The sequence below is a fragment of the Vigna unguiculata genome, chromosome 3, assembly GCF_004118075.2.
Source record: "Vigna unguiculata cultivar IT97K-499-35 chromosome 3, ASM411807v1, whole genome shotgun sequence".
NCBI lineage: Eukaryota > Viridiplantae > Streptophyta > Magnoliopsida > Fabales > Fabaceae > Vigna > Vigna unguiculata.
Genome location: NC_040281.1, coordinates 80786 through 97017, shown reverse-complemented (window position 1 = coordinate 97017; position 16232 = coordinate 80786). Strand labels below are relative to the sequence as shown.

The 16232-nt window shown below is 34.2% G+C and overlaps 2 protein-coding genes across 2 annotated transcripts; both read right to left on the bottom strand.

Annotated features, from left to right (window-relative positions):
• Positions 1–3684: 3684 nt before the first annotated feature.
• LOC114176462 (zinc finger protein SHOOT GRAVITROPISM 5-like) lies at positions 3685–6370 on the bottom strand. Its single transcript, XM_028061509.1, has 3 exons — positions 5897–6370; positions 5285–5684; positions 3685–4661 (listed from the first exon to the last, which is right to left on the bottom strand). Exons 1-3 carry the CDS (start codon positions 6024–6026, stop codon positions 3923–3925), a joined length of 1269 nt encoding a protein of 422 aa, XP_027917310.1. The 5' UTR covers positions 6027–6370; the 3' UTR covers positions 3685–3922.
• Positions 6371–10062: 3692 nt separating this feature from the next.
• LOC114174918 lies at positions 10063–14988 on the bottom strand. Its single transcript, XM_028059650.1, has 10 exons — positions 14472–14988; positions 14234–14389; positions 14038–14169; positions 13830–13968; positions 13682–13720; positions 13502–13576; positions 13363–13422; positions 12678–12742; positions 10688–10778; positions 10063–10315 (listed from the first exon to the last, which is right to left on the bottom strand). Exons 1-10 carry the CDS (start codon positions 14753–14755, stop codon positions 10265–10267), a joined length of 1092 nt encoding a protein of 363 aa, XP_027915451.1. The 5' UTR covers positions 14756–14988; the 3' UTR covers positions 10063–10264.
• Positions 14989–16232: the final 1244 nt, after the last annotated feature.

The window sequence follows — 16232 nt, the reverse complement described above, 5'->3', positions numbered from 1 at the left end:
GATTCTAGAGAAAATGGTTCGTGAATTACCAGTAAATAAACAACTACAAATATACCTTTCTGATTTTTCCTTATTCTGAATTTTTATCTAAAACTTCTACACCCATCTTCATTTGCACAGTAAAAAATTATAGTTTTCTCCATCAAAGTACATGGTGAAAATATTGATTCGGCGACTTCATAAGTCCGTAGGAATATATCTCTTTTCAGGATCAAAAGAATATATTTCCTGGTATCAATTATTAAAAAGAAGAGATAGATATGCTATCTATGTTAAGTTAGATGTAAGTTAAATCTGTAGAATTTTTATTTTATTTTATTAGTATATTTATGGGTGAATTTATCAAATAGGGTCTACACACATGTCTAGAGAATTCCTCCAAAGACTTCATCCAAGATTCCACTGATTGATGAGTGGATATTCTTCTCCATTGGATTGATGGATTGACAAGTAAGACCCAGTTTAACAAATCCTGCCATATCACTCACTTATAGCCTCTTATTTCGTAAACATTTATAACCAAAACAATATAAAAAATGCTTTAAATATTTTCATAAATTAAGTTATAACTTGTGTATAGATTATTTTTATGTGTGCATTAATTTTAACTTAGGAAAAAATATTTATAAAACAAAATGACACTTAAAGAAGTGATTCTTGGTACTAGTCCCGTGTAAGGATTTAGTAAATCTTGTATATTAGGGTTAATTTGTTCTAAATTGAAAGATGGAAAAAACATGACATTTAAAGAAGTGATCTTTTGATAATATGAATCGGAAGAAGCAGAAGCAGATGTGATAAATATAACAGATAGTAGTTTTGGGACAGAAAAAAAAAAGTGGTGGAGATGAAAAATGAAAGTGAAAACTTATAGTTATTAAGTTTAAGACATACACATAAATAGAGGCAGAGTTTGTGATCCCATAATAACTGCTCTCATTATTTGTACCTAGAACATACTAGTAAATAATTATCTCCTCGTGCTTTGTATTGATTTTCCCTGTCATTTAAGCTTCATAACTTCACATTTAAGTCTTGTTTATCCATTTCACTTTCCCTCTTTCAACTCCAAATTTTATCGGATATCCTTGTTTTACGGCCCATGTCAATGTGATGCCAGGACAGTATCGGAGCACCAAAGCTTTATCTATGGAAATGTCTTTTTCTTCTCTTTTTTTTTTCATCTATCTTCCTTCTTTTCCCTTCCATTATCGATGCTAAGGTCCATATTAATTGCCCATTATTGATCTTCTTCTTCACTAAAGTTTTATCGTATAAGGTCAATAATACCAAAGACCTTTTTCAAAGAGAACAAATCCTTCTGCAAAATTCCACCTCACTACTTGTTCCAAAACTTCTCACTCAACTTTTATTTTAGGATTTGGTAACTTTCTTTGGATGATCAATGATAAATTATTGATGCGTTGAAAAATAAAGCAGATACATATAATCGGGAAAAAAAAAATACAAGGCTTTTGAACTTGTTTTGTACAGTGGATTTCTTCTTTTGTATCTTTATGTTTTGGACAGTTTCTTTTGATTATAATGCTATCAAAAGGATTAGTAGGGTGTAATGAACCCTACTGTAGCTACTCCCACTCCTACACACACACACACACACACACACACACATATATATATATATATATATATATATATATATATCCTTACTTGAATTGCACATCTATTAATATTTTCTAAAACCTAATTTAAACTGGTATTACTATATATATATTCCAAGTAACACAGAAAAGAAAAAACATGATGCAGTTGCATCATTTATCTTTCTGAGTCTGCAACTGCGGTGTGCATTACAACAGTTCACTGGACAAAATCGTTAAATCGATCGTCAGATAATTTTTGAATCAAAAGGTAGCATCGGAATATTATACGCACGAGAAAAAAATGTATCAGATTGGATTGTATTCAGAAGGACGAGCTGTAGAATATTATCTATGTTACTGCTAGTTTTGGCAATATATCATATATACATGTGTCACTGCATTTCAGATATATCAAAACCTATAGTATACTATCTATGTTAACATAACCGAATGATAGACTATGATTATGCATAAAGTTATTTATAAAGAAAAAACAACTGTCATATAGAGGTACATAATTCAAATAACAATTGGGGTACATTTATAATTAAGTTTGGTGTTTTGGCTGAGTGTACCTTCCTCTATTTATGGAAGTGTTTCATCATTGTATGCGTGTCTATATATATAAATATAGACCCCATTGAACCAACAAAAATCTAATACGACTTACAAATTTAAACGACAGCAGTTATTATCATTATGACTAGTGAGCAAGTATGCAGAATTCCTCCAGTAATAGAAAATCACGGGGTGTTGCTAGCTGAATTTGACGCTGACATTGAACACAAAGCCTAAAAGATTTCATTTTCGACACAGTGAAAGAAAGGTTTGGTCCCAATAATTGGTTTGCGATTGCAGTAGAAAGTCATATTTGATTGTGAAGATATGCAGCAAATTGGTGTGGCATATATAATGGAGACGCAAGATATAGTTAGCATGATGGTTTACCGTTTTTGTAAATTTGAAGATGATGAAAATGGTTGTGAAATGGGAGTGAAGTGGAGCAGTGAGTTAATGTGAAGAAAGAAAGGGCGGGTCAAACGATAGTGCAAGGTCAGCAGTTGGTAATAATTATATAGAGGAAATGCAATGCGATGGTAAAAAAGTGGAGAGGAGAGTGAAACTGAGCGAAGCAATTACAACGATGCATAGACGAGAGAGAAGAAGCACATGGTCCAAGATAAAAAGGTAGGAGCTGAGGAAACTAAAGAAATACGACACTTTAAGCTGGTCGTATCTTTGGGGTTTCTACGGCTTTTTGTATTGGTTATCGAGATGAAAGAGGACCACAGAGGAAAGAAGAAGGTAATGATAATAATAAAAAAAATGGATTTTTACATGACAAGTAATTGGTTTGTAACCCAAAAGCTTAGAATGGTCTCTGCATATTTGGAAAGATGCTGCTTCTCTCTGTGCCCCACTACTGTCATGGCCCTGATTCAGATGCAAGAGACGTTAAGGTGGTCATGATGAATAGAGTTTGTTTGTGTCTGAATGGTTTGAGAGGGTTGACAGGGACGACTGAGTCTGCGACTGTCATTAAGCCCTCACCCAGTGGCACTGAAAAACATGCTGCTTTTCATTCACATTTATAAGTCGCCAGAATAGCAGTCCTCTACTATCATCTGGATTCCCTTTTCTCTCTCTTCCCCTCTCACCACTGTGTATTCATTTCCTTTTTCTAACTTTATTTTCCTCAGTACAATCCTTTAATGCTTGTTAAGGACTCCGCTTTCTGCCCTACACCACCAACAAAGATCTACACATAGTCCAAACACATAATCCAAAACAACCAAAACTAAAGGGTGGGGAATTCAGTGCTTCTCTGACTCTCATTCATTGCAATGCACCAGAGAAAAACCTAACGAGAATGAGATCAATATATATACACACATATGTACAAGTACTACTGTACACATACCGCCACATCATCACACCCTCCACCATTATTTATAAAATATACCACTCCAATATTATACCTGGTATCTACTAATTAATTAAAGAACCCAACACTTAACCACATTACTCGTCATATAATATATCTGTATTTATACCACTTTTAATTACTGCACTCATAAAATGGCACAAAATGCGAATAATTTACATTACTAAGAACATACGTTTTTCCACCACCTCGCAACGTACATAACCGTAGCACTCACTCACCTCACAAGGGATATAATTTCACAAAGGCTATTAATTAGGGTAGGAAAAACAAAGTAATGATGAAAATAACGAAAAGCAAAGAAGAAACAAGATGGGGTATGAAAAATGTAGAAGAAGAGAGAGAGAGAGAGGAGATGATGTCTGTCTATGAGTTAATTAATGGCTTTGAGACGATGTTTTCCAGGTTGGGCAGCGTCTCTTGTAATGTAGCTGAAGACGAAAGAGGTGTGGTCGGAAGGAGCAGTTTGGAAATGGTGCTTGCAAGCAAGACAGGTGATTTGAAGCATAGTTGAATTGATCTGTTTGATTGCATGGTCCTTCAAGGCACAGGCTTTGTCCAGTTCCGCTAGAGCTTGTTGTCTTATCCTTTTGGCATTAGTGAACTCCAGTTCCGCCTGCTCCATCTGCCTCTTAGCGTGCTTCCTTGCCTCTTCCGCATACGCTTTTTCCGCCACCGCCATCCTCAGCTGCTCACGTGCCTCATCTTCAACCCTTTCTCCCAACCACTTCTCCCTCATGCACCCTTTTTCCAATGACCCTATCGATAACTGCAACTGTGCACAGGGGTTTCCCTCACTCTTATTGCCTGTGCCTGAGGCTGTAGAGAGCTGAAGCTCAAGGTTGGGTTGGAGTTTGTTCACTTTGCTGTCGTTGTTGGTTTGTGCAGTGGTAGTGTTGCTGAACAAGGCCGGTTCTACTACTGTACATGTTTCCGGGGGCTTTGGAACTATTACACCGATTTGCAAGGGGGCACCTGTGCTGAAATTGTTTTCGCTAGAAGGGCTTGAAGCTGTTCGAGACAAGCATACGGCAGCAGCTTGCACTGCCTGCGTTTCTGGCCCCAACCGCCCCACGTTGCACGCGTCTTGGTGTTCAATAAAGCTCTCCACCCTACAAACAATATTGAGAGGTCACAAAGAATCATTCCGTACCTTTTGAAAAGCTCGTGAGATCCTTCCTTGCAAAAGTAATAAAAAGAAGTTGTTCATTCGTATAAAGGTGCTTGGAAAAGAAGTCAAGGGGTGGGGGAGATGTTTCAGTTTCCACTAGTAAAAGGACAACAAACTGATGTCATTTTGAGGTAGCCGGTATTCAATGCAATAAGGTTCTTGAAGAAATACAGTACAATGTCGCAAAGGTTAAACGAGAGAAGGTGTAAAAGGAATGCGGAAGGTGTTGATGAAAAAATATATATATATCTGTGAGCTTTGGGAACCGTGTTTTCCCAGCTGTCAAGAAAGAGCTAGGTTGAAGACTTGTTTAAGGTTCCATCAGTCAAATACTAATAAACTTTAATTAATTAATTAATTTATTTATGATTCTCCTCCATTGATGGCTTTATTTCCATTCAAAAGAATACATCTGGCCTTTTGTTAAAGTCAAAAACGGAATAAAATATAAGAGGAGGAAGTTTGAAGTTAATGGAAGATTTGGATGAAGAAAAAGGTAGCGTTGTTGTTGTTGTTTAGATAGATAGATAGATAGATAGATAGATAGATAGAAAGAAAGGATACCTTGAGAAGACGCGGCCACAATCGCAAGAGTGGCCTCGGGTGCCACATGTTTTAAGATGTGCTTTGTAATCAGACTGCACTGCGTAGCCTTTGGAGCATCTCTCACAGACCCATTGCTTGTGACTGCTGTGTTTTCTTCTGAAGTGCTTCTTTATGCCGACAAGATCACCCAGAGCATGGCACGGGTCATGGTGCAAGCAAGTAGGCTCCGGGCAAACGAAGACCCGCTTCTTCACCAGCGGCGTCTCCCTCTTCAAGAGCTTCCACGGCACCTTGTGGCGGCGCCGGTGCATCTGAAGGTTCTGGTCCCTCTGGAATCCCTGGTTGCAGATCTCACACACGTAGCGATCTGATTCAAGCAAGGTCTTGGGTGAGAGGGACACCACTTCTGCATCTGGATCTGTGTTGCGTTTAATTCACACCCCAATACCCATCATCACCATCATCATCATCAAATGAATGAATTAATGAATTCTCCCATCATTAACCATAACTTTAATTACTCTTCAAGAATAGGTATAGATACATGTGATGCGAGTAAATAACAATTACTAATAGAATCTAATTAAGAAAAAAAAGAAGAAGAAGAAGAAGGTTAGATTAGAAGTTAACCTGGTGTTCCCGCAGGCCTTCTCTTCCTTTTATTAGTGGCAGTGGTAGCATTCTGGGCGCAGGAAAAGGGCTGAGAAGAGGGAAGCGATGAGTTGTTGAGCAACGTGTCAATCCTTACTAGGGAAGCCATTAAGAGAAGGAGGGTTAAGGGTTATGGGTTAAGGTGATGAAGAGAAAAGAGGAAGGGAAAAGCTTATTTATTTTTTCCTCTTTGGGTTACTACCAGACTCAGCTTTCTTTTAACTTTCAGCTTTTTCAAACACCTTTCTCTCTCTATCTATCTCTGGGTTTCTCTCTTCCCCATCTTCAACAGGGATTGTCTGTATAGCCCTCACTAGCTAATAAAGTTTGAAAAAGAGAGAGAGAGAAGCAATGATCCCACAATGGGCTCCAGAAGAAAAACATCCTCAGAAACAAACAAAACCCCTCTCACCAATTTGATCACACAGTAAAATTTTGGTTGCTTTGGTTTGCATGCATAAATAGAGGCGAAGCCCCCAAATACACACGTAAGCTTCCTATTTTTGTCACACTCATTCTCACGCACTACTTAGCCTTCTTATTTCTTCTCTGTCTTACAAACTCACAAGACATGTTTATAGACCATTCTACCCACACACACCATTTCACTTCGCCAGCCACCTTTTGTAAAAGCGAGTATGAGGATGTGAAGTCACCCTCAGGGGCATTCCAGTCATTATCTTTTTTCTGTCCAACGTGTTTTTGCTTTTTCCTAAACCATGGGCATCACCTTAGTTAACAGTTGCAAGTAAAAACTTCCAACATTGTCTTTTGTTCGTGAGCTTCCTAATGTTCACAATATTGTTCATAGGCCCCAACACCTATACTGTGTGCTGTGCTGCATTAATCATCATTTTACCTCGACTTCACTAATCAACCCATTAAAACCTTCTCAAAATCAATAAAAAAATTAATCAATTTATATCTGTTTTCCGTAATTAAGCAGTTCGATTCAAATTGTTTTACATCTTTGAACCAACAAAATTAAAATTAAAATATTATTATATTAGTTATTAATTTCAGTCACATATAAGAGGTATGTATATATAAAACAAATTATAATGTATCTAATTTGATTCATGTTACAAATATGTTAGAGAAGAGTAACACGATACATTTAAAATGTAAATAAGGTGCAATTTGTTTAACATAGGAATAAGTTAAAGGAATAGTTATCCGACTAATATGATTACGTCACATTACCAATGCTGGAGAAGAAGAGTGACATATTACAAATTATCTATTTACTTCCATGTATCTTTATCAGGAAATGAGTACATTTGTGCTCACACTCGTTTCTTTCCATTTACGATTTTTTAAATATTAATTAAATAATTTTCTTAAAGAAATAAAAAATTACAGAAAATATATGACATTACCAAACATCTAATGGCAAAATGTCAAAATGATAATATTCACATGTAGCCTCAATTGTCTTATGAGAGAGGTTAAGGAAGACGAGTTACAATCAAACTATGGTATTTAGACAGTTACATTTTTAAATTAAAAGATTTGTATCTTGACTATACTAATTATATTTTTTTGGCTTAATGATAAATCTTCAATCCAACAATTGGTATAAAAGTTAGGTTACAAATGGTTGCATGTGTTATGTGATTTTAAAGCAGATAAGAAATATACATAGATTTAAACAAATTTTTAATATATATATATATATATATATATATATATATATATATTTAATCTTCCTTTTTTTTAATTTATCATGATTTTTAATTACTTTTTAATATAATTTATCATGAATTTTAATTACCTGTTAATAAAGAATGAAAACCGTGTAGAATTAAATTTCACAAAAATACATTTTACTTTTATTCCTTAAATTAATATTCCTTAAAATAAATAATATGTGATATTGCTTAAAAATGTAATAAAAAATTGTTGTATGTGATAAATTTTTGACTCATAAGAGTTATATCTATTGTTTTTTATAATTGATTGATAATGTAAACATTATTCATATCATTATTATGAGGTGTTTTAAGGAAAGAGTAGGATGGGATTGTGTAATTGTAAGAGTAAATGGGTGTGTTTAATAATTTTATTGATGAAGGGTGTAAGTGGGTCCCATTTACTATTGCCCGATGCCTATTTGTCTTTTATGTATTTGTTTGTATTTGTAGGCCTGTATTGTACCATGCAAATACACTCTCTCTCCCATTATGGAAATCTTGAATCTTACTTCTTATGATGCAATGCAAATATTCCATTCCTCTTACGCTCTTAATAAAAAAAATTCGATTCATTTCAAATTATTATTGCATTAAGGTGTATATCATCAAATATAATACGGAAGTGGGATGTTGACAGTAACTTCTCACCCGAACTCATTTTCCTATTTCATAACACACCAACGTTCGGGAAAATGTTTTAGATAACTTACTTTCACCTAGTCATATTTATGGTCTTACCATTTCAGTTCATCTTACGCTAACATGATGTTTCAGTGTCTTTAAAAATCGACCATACTATCAAAACCACCATAATCACACAATTTTAGTTTCGACCCATCAGTACATAATCATCCAACTAATAACCGATTCACCAACTCTTCCTATTATTCATTAACACAAACAACTAATAATATTAAAGTTCAAAAATACTTACTGTTGGATGATTCCACCGTAGGACTGTTTGGTCAACATTAAGTGTTATTTTCATATCATTTATATTAGTAAAAATACATTTATTTTTTCTATAATAATAAAAATAATGAAATTATAACTATAAAAATAAATTTGCAAAGTTTAAACAACAAATGGATATTGTAACTATAATAAATTTATCTTTTCTATAATTTTTACAATTTCATTATGGATATTTTTTATTTATTTAGTTTAAAAATGATTAAATTTTAAAAAAGGTTAAATTTAAATAAAAAAATAAATTTAAATAAAGAAACTGTCCTACTATTTTAGGGTTTCTTTTCCGGAATGTTCTTCCAACACATCCGGAAACACCAATCCGGAAGCATATTTCGATACTCCCCGGTGACCTAAACTTCACCATTTTCAAACACCTCCACCACCACGAGCTCTACCTCTCAATTGATGGTTTGCCTTTTGGACTAAATGGAAGCTCCACTTGTTGGTTGGTCATGATAATGGCTTATTTTGTAAATGGAAAACTTTCCTCATTTTTATTTGTAAAATGTCAGTTCAAAGTTTCGGTAATTTAACCTTAAATCCATCATGTTTAAAGGAAAAATATATTTTAGGATTTTGGCAACTCGAGAATCTACTGCTCCATAAATTAATTGAGCTTAGAAAGAAATGGAATCCCATAACTAGTATAATAGGTTGTTGAAAAGTCAGTCAAAAGGGATCAGCTAGTGATTTTTCTGTGTTTCTACTGAATTCAGAATAGTATTCCATGAACTGCATATATTGATTTTTATTTTTATTTTTTGTAATGTTCTTTGCTTCCTAGGATGTAATTAACGTAGTCTTCTCCATGCATACTTCTTATCCATATGCATACCCATCATATTTATCAAATTGCATTTAAATTTTGAAATGCTAAAACAAATTTTTGAATCATGAATCATAAATCATATCGAAGGTTGAAATGTATGAAGGTGCTGAAAGAAGAGGCAAAAGAATAGAATAGTTAGAAAGTCATTTTCTTTCAAAAATCTCTTGCTTTTGGAAATGAACATTTGCTTGTTACCAAACTAGCATCCCTGTAGAAAAAAAAAAAAAAAACCCTCTTTACTTCATCTTATTATTAGTTCATAAATCATCATAATTTATTTATTTTAACATATTAGTAGCTCGTTAAAAATGTTAGATTAAAAGACAATAAACAATCCTAATAATAGGGTAATTATTTCAAAGTTACTTTGGAATAACTAAGTCTTCTCTCTTCCTTTTTGAGAAAATATAGGTAAATCAATAGTAATTTAAAAGGAGTTATTTCTAATTCCCATCTTCCACTATTTTTAATCTAATGATCAAAGATGAATTTTCACTATAATTCTTAGATAAAAAGAAAATAAAGATTGGACTGAGAGGCATCTACTTATTTTAACATATCTCATTCTTTATTTATTTTTTTATGGTCAAAGATTAATAGCTTTTTCTTAAAGTAATGTATAATATTAAAATAAAGATTAGAGTACGAAATAACCATTGTAAAATTATTTTGAAAGTTTTTATTCAAGCAGAAAAAGAAAGTAGCACCACGCCGAACAAAATCGATTAGTCCCTCTCAACTATTTATGCACAAATACTAATACCAGTTATTTACAACTTTTGAAAAGTGGAGGTTGAGATCTAAAAAAAAAAGAGTACTAAAATAAATACGTGAAAGGAAAGTCCTTAAGTATTATTCATCAGTAACGTCAGAAGGCAACCGATATGTGCGGATGGCTCGTATCTGAATAAAAGCAGAGTGGAAATAAGAAAGCCAGTTAGTATAGCAATAACAATTCTTTCACATAAACTCAGTATCGCCTATATATTTCTACAGAAAATTTTGAAAATTTCAAAAGGCGCACATTTTCTTCAATTAAAACTAAAACACAATAGATGACAGACACCGGCTCTACAAATGGAATGGATAGTTATGCCAGATTGTCAATGCCGTCTTTTGAACCAAAAACCAGCAATAATCTAATTTTTAGCGGTAATTTAAAAAAATTATAAATCGAAGATCACAAGTGCTCTTAAATAAAATAACCAAATAGGCACAACATAAAGTTAATCGGGCAAAGCTTAAAATGGAAGAAGAATAGGACATATATCTTGCCTGAGCCAAAGCATAAATTGTTCGTAAGATTCTAGCATAATCTGTTCCAAGCATTTGAATGACAACATCAGCCAAAAATGTTCCCCACATCCTGTTCCACAAGCCAAATAAAATGTACAGAAATACTCGCTAATTGTGCCTCGTAACGTACCAAAATCAGAAAGAAAAGAGGCAGTAGAAATGCCCTGACAAGTCTTAGTGGTGCATTGTAGAGAAAAAGATATAGCTAAGAGTTTATTAATGACTTCATAAGAAAGGGAAACCCCCTTACAGGATAACTCATTTTCCTATTCTAATTCATTCAATAAAATTGCTTTCTGTTTTTCTATCAATTTCTTGTTTCTGTTTTGTTGGCCTGTAAAAATTGCTTGGACCAGAGATTGGGGATAATAAATTGCATAGTTTTAGTGGAAGTTGTCCATTGGATTGGTTGCTAGAAGAACCAGAACCAAAATATGAAACAAATTGGTCACTGGAAAAACCAAGAACGAAAATCCAAACAAGATACAGATATAGAAACAGAGATGACCTAGCGGTGGAGGAAATAGAGGAAAAAGTGAGATGGAGCAATGGCTTACAGTTTCCAGAACTAACATTTGGTTAAATGACATCGGAAAAACTGTCAAAAGAGTTAGATGAAATGAAATAGAAATCACTGTTGTAAAGGTAATATCTTTGTGCCAACTTAGGGGCCGTGATGGGTAAATATTTATACGTCAGGAGCAGGCATCGAAAGAAGTACCCCTCCAACTCATGTTTCTGTACCAACAAAAGTCAGCCTACCACTGTCAGATTCGAAACACTCAATAGAACTCAATGAAACAAACATCAACTTTGCATGCTGCGATTTTTGTGGGACTGGATTAGTCCCTCATGTGCGCTTTGGGACAAGATATGGAACAGGACAACAGCCCTAACAAAGAGGATGATGGAACAAGGTAATAATGGAAATCCAAACATTGAGCAATGCTCTTATCGAATGGATCATGCCCATCATTGTCCCAATATTTGGCTTTACACAAGGCAGTGCAAATCTACCAACTAAGGTCATTTAAACCAATAGGCCAAGCTGAAGCCATGGACAAACAAACAAATTGCCATTTGAAAAATTATGAAGCAGATTGGTGCATTTGACGTCTTCATCACCGTGTTTGTCAAACTCCCAGCTGAAGGCAGTGGAAAAAGCTATAAGGGAGAATGCATATTTTATACATTTTCAGAATTCAACCCAGGGAATAAGGTTGAATTACATGGAAGTGATATAGTTAGAATAGAAGGGAAGGGAAGTAAGCACAGTCAGAACAAGTAGGCAGTTAATTAGATGGGAATTGTTAGATTAAGAGAAATGCTAGGAACAAAATATGTAGCACACTCTTTGCTATTATGTGAAATTCATTTAGGATCATCTAAATGAAGTGGGCATCACTCTATCTATTGGGTCCCTCGTGAAAATCATCCAACAGTAAGTAAGTACAAAGAAGTGTATTGTTAATTTCGTTAATTATAATGGAATTAGGGACATTCAAAACAGACAAACAATTGGTTAATTAGAGGGCAATTGTTAGATTAAGCGAAATGCCAGGAACACATTAAGTGACACTCTTTCTATTATGTGAAATTTATGTAGGACCCACTAAACTATGTGGTCACAATCCCTACCTATTGGGTCCCTCGTGAAAAATCACCCGATAGTAAGTACTAAAGAGTGCATTGTTAGCATTGTTCTGTAGATAGGGGGAATAAGATCGGAGGGCTTCAACTAAATAGAACTAGAAAGCTTGTATGAAAAGAAAAACCCTTTGTGAAGACTTGAAAGGTTCATTATAATCTCAATTTTTTATTATGAATAAGGAGAGGACTCGTTTAAATATGATTTAGTATTTCCTATAAACATGAAACAGAAGCAAAGGAAAGAAATGGTATTATTATGAAAATAAAAAGCAGACAGAAATTACTGAAATCACAAAACAAGAACAGGTGCATGACATACACTGGTCCAAGTAATGTGAGCACGCTTCTAAAGCCCAAGTACCTAGATGCAGCACCGAGAAAACCCTGGAATAAATCAAACATCAGTTGAGAAACATGCTACAAAATCAACAAAAAACAGAAACATTAGTTTGTTTAGCAAGAAAAAAAAAACAACAGACATGAAACAAAGAAAATAACTAATTCTGCTGACATAACTATCAAGAAATCACTATTGTATCTTGATATTAATTTTTTTTGCAATAGAACTAAACTATCACTACTAATATTAGGCTTAGGTTGATCCATAAATGTCTAAGTAAACTGGAAGAAATACATATGAAATTTAATTTTGGTCCAAGTGCAAACGTTAATACAAGAGTGAATCAGTGCCCCGCATATTAGAAAGCCAGTCAAACTGTTACAACAAAAAATGCTTTGGTTCCTCAATGGTACGACATAATTTCATTAGCTGACAGTGCATAAAGTTATACAGATGACGGGGAATCAAATTTATACTCATTTCATATTTAATTATTTAACTGATGCATGACAAGTTCACATTCCAAACTCTTGGTTATGACACGATACATTGAACCTTCAAAACGTTAATCTATCTACCTATATGGACATAAACTTGAAAATTTATACCATTAAAATAAAAATTGCACAACAATAGAAACATATCAAACTCTCCTTTCAGGCACCTGTTTTGCTGCAAGCAAGGCTGCTCTGGATTCTAAATTAATCATAGCTAACTGCCCACCCTGTAAATCATAAAGTGCAAATGGATGTTGAAGTTATCGTTTGGAAATACCAACGCACCAGAAATCTCACCAGTTATACCTTCTTCACCAACTCTTTCTTAACCTGGTAGTTGGCAGCTTCTACAAGAACTTTCCCCGATAATTTCCTCGCTAACTACAAGTCAGCATCTAGTCATGACTTGAGGGAGAGGCCCAAAAAGCTTTCTTTTGGAAACACATTAAAGAGAGAATAAATAAAACACAGATATCATCCTCTTACCAATTGATATATCTTGGACAGCGTGAAAACACCACCTCCCTTTAAAAGAAGAGGAACAAAAATGGAAAAGACCAATCACTCGAAGTTTAAGACGATATTAAAAGAAATGGCATGCGAAGTGAATCAGTTGAGCAACAGATAAAACAACCTTCAGAAGAATTGATCTAATATCTTGGGCACCAACTTTGGAGTGCAGTTTCCATGAACTGAGTCCATGCTGTAGAGTGCCCTGACCTTCAGATGCAGCACTTTCGTCGAAGAAGGCGGGGTAGTTTCCAGTTTCTTCACTACAAGACTATTAAAGCTTTAGAGGTGATGTGAGAGAAACCAGGAAGAGAGGAGGTAAGTTGACTTACGTAGAGTTGCAGTGCAAAAGGTGGAGGAAAATTTCTAGTTCAAGGTCGTGTGTTGACAATCGGGTTGAGCAAGGAATATCAAATTTCGTCCTTATGTGAAGCAAAACATTTCTATAGGATGGCCTCCAACCCCTGGAAGAGGAAAGAGCTAGTTAGATTTATGTTCAGGGTGAGAGAGTAGAAGATGAAAAAGAACCTCAATGTAGAGCGAGCATCGGCAGCGAGGAAGAAGAATCGGGACTCGAGAGCTTCTATAAATTGAAGACGCGTGCTCAGGTCGACTCCAATCATGGAACGCTGGAGCTGGGTTGTGTTTGAAAATGGGATTGATTTGAGCAAAGGACTGAAGTAACTGTGAGATTGGAAAGGGATTGTGAGAGAGCTTGAAAGATTAACTGAATTGAACTGCATGAAAGTAGTGAGTACTGTGTGACCTTGGACCGAAAAGGATATTTTCAATCTCTGACAACTCGGTATCGGTGGCAAGCTCAAGCACCGATCGCAGCTCTGGATCGAAGTCATGGGCACGGGGATAGGGGGAATTTCCATCTGCATCTGCATTTGCATTCGCATTTGCACTTGCAGCTTGAAGAACGGAAAAGGTTCTGCGAGGAGAAGGGAAGGGATTCAGAATTGGCGCAGATGAAAACAGTGGAAGTGGGTAAGAGAGTGTCCTCATTCCCATTCCCATTTCCATTCCCATGGACACAGTTGCCATTATTCGATTCGATTAAACCAATCAATTTGTTTAGCCTGCGCTTCCCTCAACCATTCACATAGAAGTATTAGGGCACAATTCCTTCCCCCAAATTGCTATATTTTCCTCATTCCTATTCCTGCTGATAATTTTCATTTTTAGTGACCATACCCTTCATAAATAATAATCATCGTTGAATCTTCCCAAACATTATCACTACATAATTAGCATATGTTGGAGTAAGATACCCTAAAATTCAAACAATTCAAACTAAAGTATTTGTTCTCATCTTTAATGGTGTAATGTAGTTGCATCATATTGGAATCTCCAAATAAAACACTCTTTGTCACATTTCATGGAGTACTACCAAAGAAGATTAAAAGAAAATACTCATTAGTTCAACAAGTATTGTGAAGTCCATTACTTTACCACTTACAAATCTACGAAAACATAAGATGATACAAATAATGTGTTTTTACATTTAAATAGGAGCATTATATGTCAATTAAGAGTATAAACATAACTATGTGAAATTGATGTTTACTTTGTTGAAAATTATTTGAAGTGGATCAATAAATCATAATCAAGATTAAATTTGTGTCATTTATCTTGTCATGGATGATTTTGATTTCAAATTCTATTTTCAATTCCATATTAATATAGCTAAGTGATCTCAAGTTATTATTAGATGTCAACCAATACATTTTGACTCAAAATCTTTAATATTAAGATAAAAAAACAAAATTCTTAGGAAATTATTTAATTATTAAGTAATTAATATATCATATAAGTCTTTTATTGAGATCTACCTATAAAAAGTTAAGAAGAATATCTTCTTTTTCACTTTGTCTTTGTGACCAGAACTATAGAGATATCAAAAATAATAAATAAAAAATATCTCTTAACTTGTTGGTTGTCGATTTATTATTGTATTTACATTATTTAGATATGTTTTTTTAACTATTACAAAAATATAAGAAAGTCGTGTCACGCCATACGATTTCATAAATTTATACTTTGTCATGAGCTATTTGAGCATTGGATCTATTTTTTTTTTAATAATATATGCATTACATATGAGTTTGGTTATGAGAGAGAGTTCTATGCAATCATATGTTTAATTCAGAAGTTTTTTGTATTTAGTGTGATGTAATAATGCTATTCATCAATCTATTAATGGGTGTTGTTATCAATTATTATGAAACAAATTGTTTGTAAGGATCAATTTGTTGAAATAGGGAAGAGGAGAACGTGTTACTATTTTTGAAAAAGAAAAATAATGGATTTTTGGTGTCGTTAAATTTAAATTTTAAACTTCCATTATGTAAGTTCTATAAACAATGATGTTCTGGAACTAGTAACTTTATTTATTCCTGTTCATCCCTTTCTTTTCTTCTGATATTTTTTAGCATAACCAAACTGTGAAAATATTCTTATTATTTACTGGTGCAATGAATATCATAATTGCGAAATAAATAAATTAAATTTGGAACTTTAT

What these genes read in the sequence shown, in the direction of transcription:
- LOC114176462 (XM_028061509.1), bottom strand. Translation starts at nt 6,026, where the DNA reads ATGGCTTCCCTAGTAAGGATTGACACGTTGCTCAACAACTCATCGCTT. An exon ending in AAGGCCTGCGGGAACACCAG is followed by an intron (nt 5,685 to 5,896) that starts GTTAACTTCTAA and finishes AACGCAACACAG; the next exon opens with ATCCAGATGCAGAAGTGGTG. An exon ending in TGTGGCCGCGTCTTCTCAAG is followed by an intron (nt 4,662 to 5,284) that starts GTATCCTTTCTT and finishes TATTGTTTGTAG; the next exon opens with GGTGGAGAGCTTTATTGAAC.
- LOC114174918 (XM_028059650.1), bottom strand. Translation starts at nt 14,755, where the DNA reads ATGGCAACTGTGTCCATGGGAATGGAAATGGGAATGGGAATGAGGACA. An exon ending in TGTCCAAGATATATCAATTG is followed by an intron (nt 13,577 to 13,681) that starts GTAAGAGGATGA and finishes GCTGACTTGTAG; the next exon opens with TTAGCGAGGAAATTATCGGG. An exon ending in CTCACATTACTTGGACCAGT is followed by an intron (nt 10,779 to 12,677) that starts GTATGTCATGCA and finishes CTTGTGGAACAG; the next exon opens with GATGTGGGGAACATTTTTGG.